Source organism: Passer montanus, unplaced genomic scaffold (assembly GCF_014805655.1).
Source record: "Passer montanus isolate IOZ18808 unplaced genomic scaffold, ASM1480565v1 scaffold64, whole genome shotgun sequence".
Taxonomy (NCBI): Eukaryota; Metazoa; Chordata; class Aves; order Passeriformes; family Passeridae; genus Passer; species Passer montanus.
Window position 1 is genome coordinate 227695 of NW_024371482.1, and position 15316 is coordinate 243010.

At 53.9% G+C, this 15316-nt stretch overlaps 1 protein-coding gene across 3 annotated transcripts; it reads left to right on the forward strand.

Annotated features, from left to right (window-relative positions):
* The first annotated feature begins 1599 nt into the window (after window positions 1–1599).
* On the forward strand, window positions 1600–13599 carry PABPC1L (poly(A) binding protein cytoplasmic 1 like). 3 transcript variants are annotated; one of them, XM_039728090.1, is made up of 17 exons: window positions 1600–1626; window positions 1961–1998; window positions 2694–2905; window positions 3585–3778; window positions 4250–4365; window positions 5104–5243; window positions 6025–6119; window positions 6364–6501; window positions 6979–7074; window positions 7910–8176; window positions 8647–8737; window positions 9026–9154; window positions 10136–10275; window positions 10570–10663; window positions 11432–11562; window positions 12377–12466; window positions 13120–13597. In XM_039728090.1, the coding sequence occupies exons 3-16, from the start codon at window positions 2713–2715 to the stop codon at window positions 12458–12460; spliced, it is 1908 nt and encodes a 635-aa protein (XP_039584024.1). In that variant the 5' UTR covers window positions 1600–1626; window positions 1961–1998; window positions 2694–2712; the 3' UTR covers window positions 12461–12466; window positions 13120–13597. The 3 variants fall into 3 exon arrangements, with proteins under 3 accessions (XP_039584024.1, XP_039584025.1, XP_039584023.1); XM_039728091.1 differs by having other exon boundaries at window positions 1619–1637; window positions 9029–9154; window positions 13120–13599; XM_039728089.1 differs by having other exon boundaries at window positions 1619–1637.
* Window positions 13600–15316: the final 1717 nt, after the last annotated feature.

A 15316-nucleotide genomic window follows, 5' to 3' on the forward strand; every position in this document is an offset into this window, starting at 1 on the left:
AGAGTCAAACACAACATAAATGAGAAAAGCCTGTTGGTTATATTTACAGATTTTTCTTGGGAATCTTTTAAATCCCCACTCTGTACACAGGGCTGGCCTCTCCTCTGCACACCCAGCTCTGCTTGTCTCACACTGGGCTGTGCTAAAGGAGCACCACGAGTGCAAAACAGCAGAGGTGCACTGGACATAGAAGCACTTGAAGGGATGGATGGCAGTAGCCAGGCAGCCTGAAAGCTTCAAGGAAGCTTGGTCCTGCTCCCAGAGTGTGGCAACACAGAAGTGTGCACAGTGGGAAATGTCACCTGGCTGCTCTTGATTCACCAGTGAAGGCATTAGGACAAAATCTAACCAGCTGTTTCTTGACCACTGCACTGCCCTGTGCCACGGCTTTACCATTGGTCCCTCCATGTCTGTAATTATTGCTACTTGGTCATTTTCTTCAGCCTTTATGGACATACCTAAATGTATGCACATACCACACATCTTAAATTATTTTATAGTGTGCACCAATTCCCAGTCTGACTCATGCTGATGGCATTGTCAGCTCTGAGAAGAAAAATCCCTGCATCTGCTAGCTGTTCTTGTTCAGAGACCACCTCCTGTCTTAGTCCTTTCACATAACATCTCTCATGCTTGTTGCCTCTTTTGGGGAAATCGTGAGCTGAGGAGGCTGGTCTGCAGCAGTGATGAGTTGAGGGGGTGTCTCCATTCTTTATTTAATTCTGTTTTTCTGGGAAAGGGCACTGCAGCTGGCCCAGCCACAGTAGGAGTCCAGGTGCACTCAACATGTTTGACTCATCCAACTGTTGCTGCTGCAGCTTCTCACTCTTGGTGCTGATGCTGATCTGACCTTTGGGTGAGGCCTCTTGGTGTGAGAAACCACCAGAAGGCTTTTGTGGAGGTGATGGTGCTCTGATTGCCTCACAGCTGACCCTTCCTAGGGTGCAGGATGGGGTGGAGCCAAATTCTGGGGAAGCTGCTTTGGAATTGCATTGCCTGTGGCTCGAGGGTCCCGTGTGCTTTCATCCAGCGTTTCAGCAGCCCAGTCACGTCCAGGACAGCTGGGGTGCGATCTCAGTGGGTGAAAGTGAGCTTGCAGAACTCCTGGGCCATACAGACATGAGGTGATGATGGCAGAGCCCATCTTCCCTGGCTCTCTGATGGGTCCTGAGGGAGATTGCAGTGGAGTTCAGAAATGCATGAGCGCCTGGCGATGAGGGATTTGTAACGGAGCTGTGTACGGCTCCTGCCTGTACTCATTACCTTGAGGGAATTACACGTCAGAAGGTGAATGTGATTTCCTAAAAGCGCGTGGGTGGGACAGTCAGTGCTCCAGGGTGACAAGCTGCGCAGTTCCCCGGCCCTTCCTTTGGGAAGGCACGAGATGCGCAGGAGCTGCGGTTCGCAAAGATGAGGAGCCGCGCTGCACCTGCTGATCCCTGAGCCCTCGGCTCCGGGGGGCCTGCCCTGCCCTGCCCGGCCCGGCCCTGCCCGCTCCGCTCGGGGCGGGGCAGGGCCGCAGCTGGCCGGGGTGGGGCGGGGGGCGGTGGGCGGGGGTCCCGTCCCGCCCCCGGGGCCGCCGCGGAAGAGGCGGCCGGTGCCGGCAGCCGCAGCGGGGCTGCCACGGTGAGCGCTCGGTGTGAGTGCGGGCTCGGCTCCCAGCCCAGCTCCGGCTGCCGGGGCGGTCTCTCCGGGGCGGGGGTCCCCGGGGGTCGCCGGCAGGGCGAGCAGCGCTCCTCCGCAGCCCCGGCGCTGTGCGCTGCCCCGGGCTCCCCGGCGGGGCTGTGCCGCCTCTGCCCGGCCGCTCCCCGCATCGCCGCTCCCTGCCCTCCGTGCCCCGCTGGGGCTGCTCTGTTACCCTGTGGTTGTTTTTTCGGGGGGCCGTGGGGACCTGCCCTGGGCTGGGGGGTTGATCCATGCACCTCTCCTATATATGTGTATTAATTTTGGGTCTCTATAGGTGTCTAAACAAGTGTCTCAGGACTTTTGAGCTTTAAGGTAAGAGCCCCAAGGATGGTTTTATAAACTTTTGGGGCAGGACCTGCATTTCTGTGTTTCTAGGCAGTAGCCCGGGGGTCTCGAGTACTAACTGTTGTCTTCACACAGAACTTTGTACTCAACTGAAACAAGGCAGAGACTGAGAATCCGTTTGCCTGCTCTGGGAACAGTAGTCGACAAGCTGAGAAACTGGGAAGGGGTGGCAAAAACCCTGTGTCTGCCTTGTTAGGGATGGAGCTGTTTGTAGGGAGCACGTGGGCTGCAGTTCTGCTCCCTGGCCATCAGTGCAAACCCCCACTCCTTGGCTCTGCTCTGGCTGGAGACAGCCATTAAGGAGTTAAAATGGAAGTCTGGTGGAGAAGGGCTGTTTGCCTTCTGAGACATTAAACTTTGTTTTATTTCTCTTGGGGTTTGCGTGTTTTAAGGAGCAAGTCTCTGTGTCCCTCTGCATCCTTACAGGGTATGCATGGTTGTGAGGTGCAGATCACTCCAGCTCAACTTTTGCACCAAAATTGTTACGTTCTGGAAAGTTTTGGGATTGTAGTTTCCTTGGGGCATTCCTGATCCTAGTGTAATGGGAAAGGAAGAGCATTGCTTTGACTTGTGCTGCTGCAGAGGGGCCAGCCCCAGTGTGGGTCTGTGATTGCACATCTGAAACCTGTGCCCTGCAGCCTCAGGTCTGTCTCCCTCTGCAGCTGAGCTCAGTGTGTGACCATGAATGCCAGTGGCCCTGGCTATCCCTTAGCCTCTCTCTATGTGGGAGACCTGCACCCAGATGTGACTGAAGCCATGCTCTACGAGAAGTTCTCCCCTGCTGGGCCCATCATGTCCATCCGAGTCTGCCGGGACGTGGCCACGCGCCGCTCGCTGGGCTATGCCTACATCAACTTCCAGCAGCCTGTGGATGGTGGGTTCCTTGTACCAGCTCTGAGGGGCTGCCGTGGAAGCTTGCGTGGGCCATGGAAGAGGGGGGAGCAGCTGTCTGAAAGGCTGCATTGCTGCTGGGGCTTGGTTCTAACTAATCCCAATCTGCCCTCTCATGGTGACCCATCGTGCTTCCATCTCCCCTTAGGGTCTGGGAAAGGATGTAGCTGCTGGGCTCTGGTGAGGGGTTGAAGGTGACTTGCAAGAGTTGCCTCCCTCCTTCTCCATCAGAGAAGGGCAACAAAACCCCTTCTGCCCTTCCCCTGGGGTACCCAGCTGCCTGCTGGCTCACAGTGTAGAGTGAGGCCACTCCATGACACAGTACTGTACTTGGAAGGTGTTCCATGCTGAACTGAGGTTTAGTGATGGGAAGCTGTTGATTTAGTTGCCCTAGAGACCAAAATCCTTACTGGGTAAATTAGCTGGGCATCTGCCAGACTGGAGCTTGTTGTGAAATGGTTGATCCTTGGGAGTCAGACATGCTTTGGAGAGAAAGAAAACTAATTAAAGAGTGGTGTGGCTGGAGGGGTGGGGAGGCAGAGCTGCCTATCCCATTTAGGTTAACAAGCCCTTGTCCCTGATTCCTGTGCCCGTCTCAGCTGCTGCAGAATGTGAAGGAGATCTGTCTCTGATCCTCCCCTCTCCTCCCCCTTGTTTGGCAGCTGAGCGAGCCCTGGACACCATGAACTTCGAGGTGATCAAAGGCCGGCCCATCCGCATCATGTGGTCCCAACGGGACCCCGGGCTCAGGAAATCAGGGGTTGGAAACGTCTTCATCAAGAACCTGGATGACTCCATTGACAACAAAGCCCTGTATGACACATTCTCTACCTTTGGAAACATCCTGTCATGCAAGGTAGGTGTGCCCAGGGCCCTGCAGGAGAGGACTTGCTGCAGAGCTGCCCTCACTCTTGGAAGCATGCTCCAGCTAGCTGGAATTCCCTTTCTCATTTCACTTCCCACATCATCTCCTTTAAATTCCCAGCTGCTTTGAAACCAAAAGGCCTTGCTATGTTTCCCCTCAGAATGGGGGCTTTTCCCTCAGTCCCTGCACAGGGATCTTATTTGCCATCCTGCCCAGCTCAGTGCACCAGTGGCATGTGGGTCTTGGGGAGCCATAAGTTCCTAGATATCATATAAAGCAGCATGGATCTGGTGCTGGGATTGCCCACACCCCAAAAGAGCTCAGCTGCAGTGGGAGCAGGATATTAGGGAGGGAAAATGCCCCTGGAAAATGGGGCTGGGTTTTCCTGTGATGTACTCGTGTACAAACATGGAGAAAAACAGTGTCTGTCTCTTTTCTTTGCCCCTCATGCTCTGTTTGTAGGTGGTTTGTGATGAAAATGGATCCCGTGGCTATGGCTTTGTCCACTTTGAGACACATGAGGCAGCAACTCGGGCCATTGAGACCATGAATGGGATGTTGCTCAATGACAGGAAGGTGTAAGTGCCAGAGAGAGGAGTCTGGGCTCTGCACTTGGCTCTGCTCCTCCCTTGCCTTGGCCCACTCTCGGCAGTAAAAGCATGCCCTGCTCAGGCATCCCCTTCCTGCTGCTCTGTGCTCTTCCCTTTTCCATCCCTGCTGGGCATGGCAGCTCTGCTGCTCTCTGGGGCAGTGAGTCACTTGTGGTGGGTGCTGGGGGAAGTGTGATAGTGGTTTGGAGCTGCTCCCAGATGGTGGGGAAGGAGTCCAGCCCCAGGCTGGGTTTTATTGCTGAGGCAATGTAATGAGTGGCCACAAAGTGGATCCTTGATCTTGGCTGTTGCCATCAGATAATCTGGGCAGGGAGAGGTTTTGTTGTTGTTCCTCTCTCTGCATCACCTCACTCTACATCCCACAGAGGCAAGGATTGCCCAGAGTGTTTGAGAAGGCTTTGGAGGAAGAGAGCTGGCACTTGGTGGTATCCTTTGGGGTCTTTTGTGGTGGTGGCCTCCTCTGAAGTCTTTTGATGTCTCTTGGGGTGACAGATCCCTACTTTTGGCTGTGACAATGGGGAGTTTGGGTATATGTACACCAGAGTGAGATGTGCTGAAGGTGCTGCATGTGGAACTCATGGTGAGTTTGTGGGTGAGCAAAGCACGGTCTGAGGTGATGGGATTTCTCTTGGCCTGTACTGAGACAGGTGTGCCCGAGTCCATCTTCCCTCTGCAGGGTTTGAGGCCTCTCCTTCCTTCCCCCAGGTTTGTTGGACACTTCAAATCCCGCAAAGAGCGCGAGGCAGAGGTTGGGGCTAGGGCAATAGAATTCACCAATGTCTACATCAAAAACTTTGGGGATGACATGGATGATGACAGACTGCGGGAATTATTCTCCAAGTTTGGTGAGTGCAGTTGTTGAATATCCTCGTGTCTGCTAAACTGGAGCTGGGGCAACCTGAAAGGAAGTGGGGAGAGTGCTTGGCTGAAATGGCAAGCCCCTTTTCTCAGTGAGATGTGACTTGCTTAAACATCCCCCACATAAAAGGACTGCAGTCATTTCATTTGTCAGGAAGTTACATGTGCTTTCCTGCTGTGACAGAGGATAACTTCTACTTGGTGCTCTCTTGAAAAATGTATGTTTTTTATTTCTTGGATAGTTTGTCTTGTTACCAGCATGCTGTCTGGCTACAGGAATCCTGGGAATAAGAATTGTTGAGTCTGAATTTAAAGAAAACAGGCTTTTCAATTTAGTCCACTACTGGAGGATGCCTCTTGTGATGGGTTTTAGTGTTGTGCCAATCCATTCTGTCCACACTTGGTCAGTGCCACTCCAAGTAATTTGTGGTTATGCTTCATATGAACCCAGTCTGTGTTCATATGTAAAGGAGATGAGATTTTCTAGCCAAAGGAACTCCCTGCACTGGCTGGAGAGGCTGAAGAGGCCAGGGCAATGAGAGCAGTAGCCCAGGTTGGAGGGATCACCCTCACCAAACCCCACAGGCTCGTGTCCCTCCTCATGGGGATCCAGTTGTCTGTCCTCCTGCTGGGCTCTTCCAGCTGCCCTGGCTGTCCAGTGCCCTTGCTGGGCTGGTCTCTCATGGTGGCTCCCCAGCACAGAGCTGCACACTGGCAGCACCCCCTTGCTGGGCACCCCTCAGACTGTATTTTCCTTCCCTGCTGCAGGAAAGACCTTGAGTGTCAAGGTCATGATGGACAGCAGTGGCCGCTCAAAGGGCTTTGGATTTGTCAACTTTGAGAAGCACGAAGAAGCCCAGAAGGCAAGAGGCTCCTCACTGCCCATCCCTCTCCTGAGACTGTCACCTGGTGGTGTCCCCCCTCTCCTCAGGGGGAGCCTCACCAGCTTTGTGCCTGTCTGGGAGCAGGCACTGGGTACCTGGATGGGCAGGACTGGAGAGGGGGAGCAGGCTCTGCTTGTGCTGGGGCTGCCCTGGGGAGGTGGGTGAGGAGCAGGGCTGTGGCCATGGGCTCCCTGCTGCGCTGAGAGCCCTTCCCTGCCCGCAGGCCGTGGCTGACATGAACGGGAAGGAGATCAACGGGCGGGTGCTGTACGTGGGGCGCGCCCAGAAGCGGCTGGAGCGCCAGAGCGAGCTCAAGAGGAAGTTTGAGCAGATGAAGCAAGAGAGGGTGAACAGGTACCAGGTAAGGGAGAGCAGGGTGCTCCATCCTGCAGGTCTGCAACAGGGACAATCCCAGCCTGGACAGCACAGAGCTCTCCAGAGCAGGTCAGCATGGTGGGTGCCTCCTGCAGTCAGGGGTCCGGTCACTGCCTGGAATGTCCTGGAAGCAGTATCAGGAAAGAGGAGAGAGATTTAAACCCAGGATGATGTTGGGAGGTGAACAAATGGGTCTGCTAATTTCCAGAAATATTAGTCTGGAAATAACCAGCTTCATGAGGTTCAGTAGGTTCCCAGTGATGGTGTGGGTGCCCTCTTCACTTGGGGGGTTTGTATTTTGAGTGGAGTTTATGCACAGTCCTGGCCCCTCTCCATGTCTCTGCTCCTGCAGAGGGTATCCCACCCTCCAGAGGAGCTGCTGGTGAAATGTGCATCCAGTGTGACAAACTGCTGTAAACTTTGGGATCCCAAGCTGCTTTTTTTGTTTTTCACCTGTGTGCAGGGGGTCAACCTGTATGTGAAGAACTTGGATGATGGGATAGATGACGAGAGGCTGAGGAAGGAGTTCTCCCCCTATGGCACCATCACCAGTGCCAAGGTGAGGGACTGGAGCTCCTGGGGTCAGAAACTGGTGCACTCAGCCCTTGGGGATGGGTAGGGATTATCATCCTGTTGGATTGAATTTCCCTGTGGGTGGCTTGTGTCTCAAGCCAGGTGTAAAGGACATGCTGCTTCACCTCACACTCTCCTGAGGACCAGATATTTTGTAGCTTTGTTGAGTTACCCCAGCCCTGGTGAGGTGCCAGGTATGGGACCTTAAAGCTGCAACGTTCTGAATATTGCCCAGCTGCTGTGTGACACTAGTGAAATGAAAATGCCCCACAAGCCACCTCTCTTGGGACAGTGGGGTGTCAGGCTGCTGTTTGGCCTTTTGGAACACCATAGATGTGTCACTCTTTTCCCTGGCACTGGTGTCAGGAATGCTCTGGAAGGCAACATGTAGGGGTGGTCTGGCTTTAAGGTCAGCCACCTGTAACCTGCCAGGGACAGATGCTGCCTGGCCCTTGTGGGGACACAGGGTCCCACTGATCCCCATGCCTTGCTGGCTCCTGCAGCATTCAGCACCAGAGCATTTCTGGTCCATGGCCCCTGTGACACTGAGGCACAGATTCCCCCCAGATGATCACAGAATCCTGATCTGGGGCTGGTCCAGACTCTGCCATCTTCATTTCCCAAACCTCCTGCCTGAGCAAATCCTGCCCTTCCCCAGAGAAACCTGTTTGTGGGAGAGGTGCAGTCCCATCCATCCCACCCTGGGTGTGGGGGCTGAAATGGGGTGCCTGTGGTTGGATCCCACATGCACACCCCATACTGTGTTTGTGGATGCTCCAGTGATCCGTGGACTGAGCTGTCTTGTTCTAATCCTGTTTCAGGTGATGACAGAGGGTGGCCGCAGCAAAGGGTTTGGGTTTGTATGTTTTTCCTCGCCAGAGGAGGCGACCAAGGCCGTGACAGAAATGAACGGGCGCATTGTCAGCACAAAGCCTCTCTACGTGGCGCTGGCTCAGAGGAAAGAGGAGCGGAAAGCAATCCTCACCAACCAGTACATGCAGAGATTGGCCACCATGAGGGCCCTGCCTGGCCCTCTCCTGGGCTCTTTCCAGACCCCCACAGGGTACTTCCTACCCCCCATGCCTCAGGTGAGTCCTGCTCCCCAGTGGCAGCCTTGCACAGGGACCCAAGTCTGCCCCGGGGCAGGGTGGCAGTCGGGCTGAGGAGCAGAGCTTGGGTTGTGCAGATCTGGGCACACCCTGTGGAGCCAGTGGGATCTGCCTGGGCTCCCATGTGAGCAGCAGGGTGGGATGCAGGTGCTCCAGAAAATGGGCTGGGGATTTCATAGTTACTGCTCTGGAAGGAAGGTGGGAGGGAAGCATGGAGAGCAAGGGAGAAGGGTTACAGAGGTGCAGAAGCTCTTGAGGGGTGCATGAAGTAGAGCTGCTGGAGGACCCCCTGACAGCAGGGCTGGAGGTTGTCTTGAAAGTGCTCTGGCACCCTGCAGAGCATGGTTTTGGCTTGTCTGCTGTGTACAGCAGTCACCAAGGGGCTCTGGGTTAGTTCTGGCTCAGCTCAGCTCCCCAGCCATGTTGGATAATGTGTTCTTCTTCCCCAGCCACAAACCAGAGCTGCCTTCTACGGCCCCAGCCCTGTTGTCCCGGTCCGCCCTGCCACTCGCTGGAGTGCTCAGCCCTCCCGGCCTCCCTGTGAGTCTGCCTGTCTCTCCCTGGGGGCTCTTGGCACGAGCTGGGCTCAGCTAGGGACTGAGGGTCTTTAAAAGCAGCAGGGAGTGTGTAACCATGGGGGTTTATCTTGGGAAAGTGTGCAGGGCTTTGGTGCAGGGTCATGGTGATGGGCACCGGGAGGTGAGATGCTGGCAGTGCCACCAGAGGTGAGGTGCTCCTGAGCTGTCCCCAGCCACAGCCACTCTCCCCATGTCTCCTTCCACGCCTCTGCTACCAAGCAGCTCCACTCTGCGTGTTCTCTGCCTGCAGCAGTGTATCCTGAAGCCACCCCCATCCTGAGGGCCGCCGTGCCGCCCCGGCGCCTGCTGTCCAACGTCAGCACCACCAGACAGGCCTCCACACAGGTGCCCCGAGTGCCCCCCCAGGCCCAGAGAGTGGGTGAGTGCCAGAAGGACACCCATGACAGCAAGCTGGGACAGTGCTGTGGTGGCCAGGGTGCTCACTGTGAGCTCAGGTCTCCAACAGGATGGGTTTGGTTTGTGGGTTGCTCATGGAGCAGTCTGATGGTGTGATGGAGCTGGAGCAGTGCCTGTAGGAGCTAAGTGTGTAACTTTTAGGGAAGGTTGGGATCTTTCAGGTAATGGGACAGGTTTCTGATGTGCAGATTGGTCTTGGTGGTGGCTACACCTTGAATATGATCCTTGGAGCAGATGGTGCTGCAGCCCCAGCACCTGGGCTTAGTGCTCAGACAGAGGCAGAGGGGGGAAAGGATCTTTGGGGCACAGGAAGGGGATCTTACTGGCTCTGGCTGAACTGCTGCCAATGCCAAGCCTCATGTTAGAGGGGTTTGAAGCTGAGAACCAGACCTTTCTGGCATCAGGCTGTCCTGAGGCTGGTCCTGGATCTTGGGGTGTCCCCTCCACACGTGACCATCGGGGGCGGTGACTGCCTACAGCCTCCCATCTTCATGGGATTTTGCCCAAAGCTCTTGTCACTGCTGAAGTGAGCAGTGGGACCAGGAGGGCTGTCTGTGGCTTGTCCCCTCTCCTTTTGTCATTGTCCTCCCATTTCTCTGCCTTCACCTCCCTTCAGGATGAGGTGGGAGACAAGGGTGTCACAGCCTGCCCTGCCCAGTGCTGCTCCCCTTCCCTGGCTGCTGATGCAGATGGGTTTCTGGAGGAGAGCTGGTGAGGTGTGAGTGCCTTTGCCAGCTCTCCTGCCCCCTGCACAGCACCAGACCACCCCACCCCAAGGGCAGCAGTGCCTGCCTGTCATGGGGAAGCTGCCTTTGACATGGGAGCTGCTTTGAGCCCTTTCCAGGCCCTCCAAACAAGCACACTGTCCTTGTGGCTTCAGCCTCCTTGACACAGGCATGTATTTAAGGACTCCTCCTCACAAATGTTGTTGTCCCCATTGCAGCCAACATTGGGACACAGACAGTCAGCACCCGGATGCCCTCCTCGACTGCCCTGCCACGGGGTGCCCAGCAGTACAAGTACTCCTCATCTGCCAGGAACATGCAGCCCATGGGGCACATGCCACCCGTGGTGGGCCCACAGGTAAGTGCTCTGCAGCCACCAAGATGTGACATTCCTGGTCCTGCTCTGGGGTAATGTGACTGCTGACCCCAGGGATCCCCACGCTCTGTGAGTGATGCTGTGGGGACCTTGTGGGGCTGTGGATGCAGTGGCCACACAGCTCTAAATCCTGACTCCAGCTTTTGTGGAAGCTGGTGTTTGAATACAAAGGCTAAAATGCCCCGTTGTGGTTGGTATTGAGCACCATTCCTGCAAGTCAGGTAACTCACATCCCTTCCAGCCTTTGATTGCTGTTCTTCCCTGTTTTTCCTCCAGGTGGGAGAACCTGCTGTGCATGTCCAGGGGCAGGAGCCACTGACAGCATCCTTGCTTGCAGCAGCCCCCCCTCAGGAGCAGAAGCAAATGATTGGTGGGTGCCAGGCTGCTCTGCTGGAGCAGTCTAGCTGCAGGGCCCTGGGGACATATGGGCTTGCATGCACCCAGGCAAAATTAACTGCTGGGAGAAGCTGTAAGGCTTTGTGGGATTGTTCTGATATTATGCTGTTTAAAAAACAATAATAAATTCAGTCTGTGTTGGAACTGGATGGCAGCAATAAAGCCACTCCCTGTCTGCATGGGCTGCTGACAGTGAGACAGTGTCTGGAGCAGCTTTGCAGGGAGGCAGAGCTCCATCCAGCCTGCCTGTGCTGCCAGGCCATGCCAGGGTGTTTGCAATTCCCCTGAGCTCTGAACCATCCTGCACTGCTGCTCCTGGGCACTGATGGACAGCTTGGTGGCCGTGGGGGTTCAGGTCAGCTGTGCCACCCAGCCCTTGGCTTTCAGGTGTTGTGTGGTGGAGCAGGCAGTGCCCTGCTGTGGGCCAGCATCACTTGGCCTGGCCAAAGCACAGCAGGTACAGACCAGCTCTTTCTTCCCAGGAGGAAACTGCTCCTGCAGAAACTGTGCACGGGTGGGCAGATGTGCCCAGCTCCACTGCCCTGTGCCCACTGTAGGTGCCTGCTGCTGACTTCACCCAGCAGCTTCCTGTTGCTGAGATTTGCTGGAGTAGCTTGGCCTATGAGCAGTGGTTTTTCCACCACCATCACCACCCTTGTATCCCATTTCCGTTGAGTGGCAGGAGGGCTTGCAGTGGGTTTGAAAATGCATGGTGCTGATGTCCAGCTGGTGTTTGGAGCAGGTGAACGCCTCTACCCTCTGATCCACGTGATGCATCCCTCACTGGCTGGCAAGATCACTGGGATGCTGCTGGAGATTGATAACTCCGAGCTGCTGCTGCTCCTGGAGTCCCCAGAGTCCCTGCGCTCCAAGGTAGGACAGATCCCTGCCCAAACAAATCCCTTCCCAAAGGGCTGGTTGCCTGCTGCTGCAAGGGAAGGGAGCACAGCCCAGGACACTGGTCACTGTAGGAAGAGCAAGTAGCTGCTGGTTTTATTTTCGAGTGAGAAAGGAGCCCCAGGTTGATGTCACCACAGCCAGTGCCTGAATGTCTGCCTGCCTTCAGCAAAAGGAGAGGCTGAAGCAGCTCCCTGAAAGCACAGGCCAAGCTTGAGGGTGGTTTGGAGGTGGCTGGGAAGCAAAAGGGGAAAAGCAGGGTGGTATCTCTACATGGAAGCAGCCAGGAAGATGCTCTTTCCTCAGAAGAAAAGCCAGACAAACTGCTGCCTCTCTGCAGTATTTCTTCAGTTTCCTTGCTAATTCTGCTAAATGTTTAGCTTTGGTTCCCATCAAAGTAGTTGGAGTGAATTGACTGCATGTTTTTGTTGCTTCTTGGAGACAGGAGCTGCTTTTACCCTTCCACTAATGTTTTTTTGAGGAGCCTGGGCTCTGCTGGGTGGTGTCAGGTAGCTTTACCTGTGAAATCTGACTTCTGCCTAGCAAGTTCTGACTTGATAATAAAAGAGAGATGCCTCAGAATTTCCCTTGGTAAGAGACAGAAAAGGTCTTTGGGCTGATCAGTCTCGTGCAGAAGCAGCAGGCTTGGATTTTGTAATTATTTGAGCTCTTTACCTTTTGCAAGCGGGTCTGTGTGGAGGCCACACTGGGACCTGGAAAGCTGAGTCCCTGCTCAGTGCAGTTTGACACTGGAGCAACTCAACTCCTCCCCCTCGTGCTCTGTTGGCAGATCGAGGAAGCAGTCGGTGTTCTCCAGGCTCACCAGAGCACCGAGACACCCCACAAGGGCACTGCTGGGGCGTTCCTGCCCTGACCCCAGGTGGGTGTGGGGGCCCTGCTCTGCTCAAAGCCTCGGGTTCTTACTCTGGGATTGGGGATTGGGTTTCCATCTGGGCCCAGCAAGGCTTAGTGAGCAATATCAGTGTCTTTGACTGTAATATTCCATTTCTTAAATTGCATGGGATTGGGTTTCCATCTGGGCCCAGCAAGGCTTAGTGAGCAATATCAGTAACTGTAATATTCCATTTCTTAAACTGCATCCTCCATTTTCTGGACTTAGTTGTACCATAGAGACCTGTGTGGGCTCTTTGTATGTTGATGAGGGCCATGACTCTGCTGCCAGAAAGGAATATAGGAAATGTCCTTGCTTTTCTGTAGGTCCAGTGGAGACCAGCACAATCTTTCCTGGGAATTCCCAGTGGTTTTTTTGCAGAACTTTGACAGTAGATACCCTATAAAATATCCTTTGTGTGCTTGATCAGGGAGCTAGCCCTGCTGCTGAGGCTGGGATAGACACACTAACAAAGCAATTCAGACTGTATGTCCCCCTTTGAAGATATTTGATATCATAACTCAAGAAGATATCTGAACGTAACAGTGTTAATCCAAGTTCAGGTGAATTTCATGTTTTCTGGACGAAACTCTTCCTTTAGCAGTTGAAAATTACCTGTGTGGGTTCTCTGTTTCTTGCAGAGTACGGGCTGAGAGCAAGCCCCGAGAATGTTGCTGCTGAAGAACGGGAGCAGGAACCCCACCATGCTGTTGGAATCTTGCCCATACAGTGACCCTGGCTTGTCTTCACATGCCCCATCCTATTGTTTGTGTGTATTGTAACCCCTGAGAATTGCTTCCTCCTGCACCTGTAAAAATCCTCACAATAAATCTCTTCTCACCACTGAAAGCACCTTGTGAAATGTAGTGTGGAACCCAGCCTGGGGCAGTTGCCCAGAAAATGATGAGTGCTGATGAATCATCATTTTACTGAATTTATTGGGTTCTGTAGTTTTATTTGTTCATGTAGCTGACACTAATAAAGAACTGTTCCACCCCCACAAATGGGTTCGTTCCCTTGGCAGGAAGACAGGCAAGACTTTGCTTCTCACAGGTGGAAGGATGGACTCAGGCTGCAGTAATTAGTGATTGAAGTTTGTGGTGCTGGTGGGGTGTCAGTCTGGAGAGCTGACAGAAGGGACATACAGCATTACATTAACAAATTGCCAACCAACAGGCTCCTCTAATCCTTTCTGATTCCCTAGGAGGACGGATTTAAGCAAAACAGGATGGATTGCTGCTGTTCTCCTCTAGTAATGAACCTTGTAGACCTGCAGTAATGGCCTCGAGTGTCTCCTGCTGCTCACCACAGGGTCTGTGTGTCTGTGGTGCACAAGATCAACATTTTGAGGTGTTGTGGAGCAGCTGTAAATCAAAAGCTGTGTTTCCAATGCGTGTCTCTGGCCAGAGGTTCCCAGGAGTCACTGAAGAGCCTGCAAGCATTCATGACTGCATTGTCCTGTGAGGACACTTCTTGCTTGCAGGGGGACCTGGGACCTGTTACTGCTGTGTTGTGCTCCCTGTGTTGCTGTCATCACCCTGGCCTTAATGCTCTGCTCTTCCCTTGGGAAAGGAATTTCAGTCCCTAGAGACTCCTCAGTGCTTGAGGCTGGTGATGCACTGACCTCACTTGACCTTCCTTGAGCTGGCAGGAGCACACCTCCACCAGCACCACCCACCACCTTTCTGTGCAGCTTCTGCTGGTTTTGCTGTCTCAATCTTCCTCCTGTGCTGTATCATACTCTCGCTTCAGCTCCCTGCTGAGTCACCCCTCCTACCTCGTTTTCCTTCCAGCATTTTAATAGAACCACTTACACATTTGCTCCTGCATGGTGTCTGCTCTGCTCCACTGGGATTCTTCACTGGGCCTTTTCATCATTCCTTTTTCTCACCTTCATTTCACCAGGTCTTCCTCTGACATCCTTAAATATTTATTTTCCTCTTAGTGGATGCCTCAGCCTGGACTGTTCACTGTTATATATCATCTCCTCAGTGAGATGCTTATAAAGGGCTTTAATTCACTTAATATATAGGACCTTGACTTGTTATTTTTCTCAAAGTGTCACAGGCTGGAAGCTTTTCTGCTTGGTCTCTAGAGGCAAAACATGTATTTGCAGGAGTGTAATGCACATAAGGAGAGCTGGAATGGAGCTGTACAGGTAAACTTCACCCTGCTGTTGTTTAGCTTGGCTGCAGCCTTTTCTCAGGTGTAACAGGGCAGCTCAGGTGTGCCTGTGACACCACCTGCAGTGCCAGATGGCTGCTGGGCGAGCCCTCTTTAAAACCAGAGGGAATGCCAGGTGGGGCCCAGGAACACAGGGATATCAGAATAGCCTCTGAAAGGGTGTAAACAAGGAAAAGAGGTTTTAAAATGATGATCAGAAAAGGTGAAGCTGGCCCTTGGATCCCTGATGATGTTAGAAATGGTTCAGGGGAGCTCCCTGGCTGCAGCCCTTGGTGAAGTCTGAGGCTGCAGGGAGTTGAGGCAGCAATGCAAATGAGTCTGGAACAGCTGCTGTTTCTGAATGGGGCAGATGAAGGTGTCCCCTGTCACAAACCCTCTGTTGCCCTGTGGCCAGCACTGCCTTTGCCCACCTGGGAAGTGTCCAGCAAAGACAGCAGCACCTCAGCAGAAGTGACCCTGAGCTTGCAGGGATGTCTTTTTGCTGTGACCTTTGTCCACCTGGTACTGTTACTGGGGAAATCTTTGGTATCGGGCATAAAAAAACCCTTTTTTGAGGGGCAGGAGATGGTGGCTGCTGCTGTCTAGGAGTGCTGTAATGAGCTGCTGTTGATCAGTGCAGGTGTCTGCCACTCAGGGAACGGCAGGGCTGCCAAA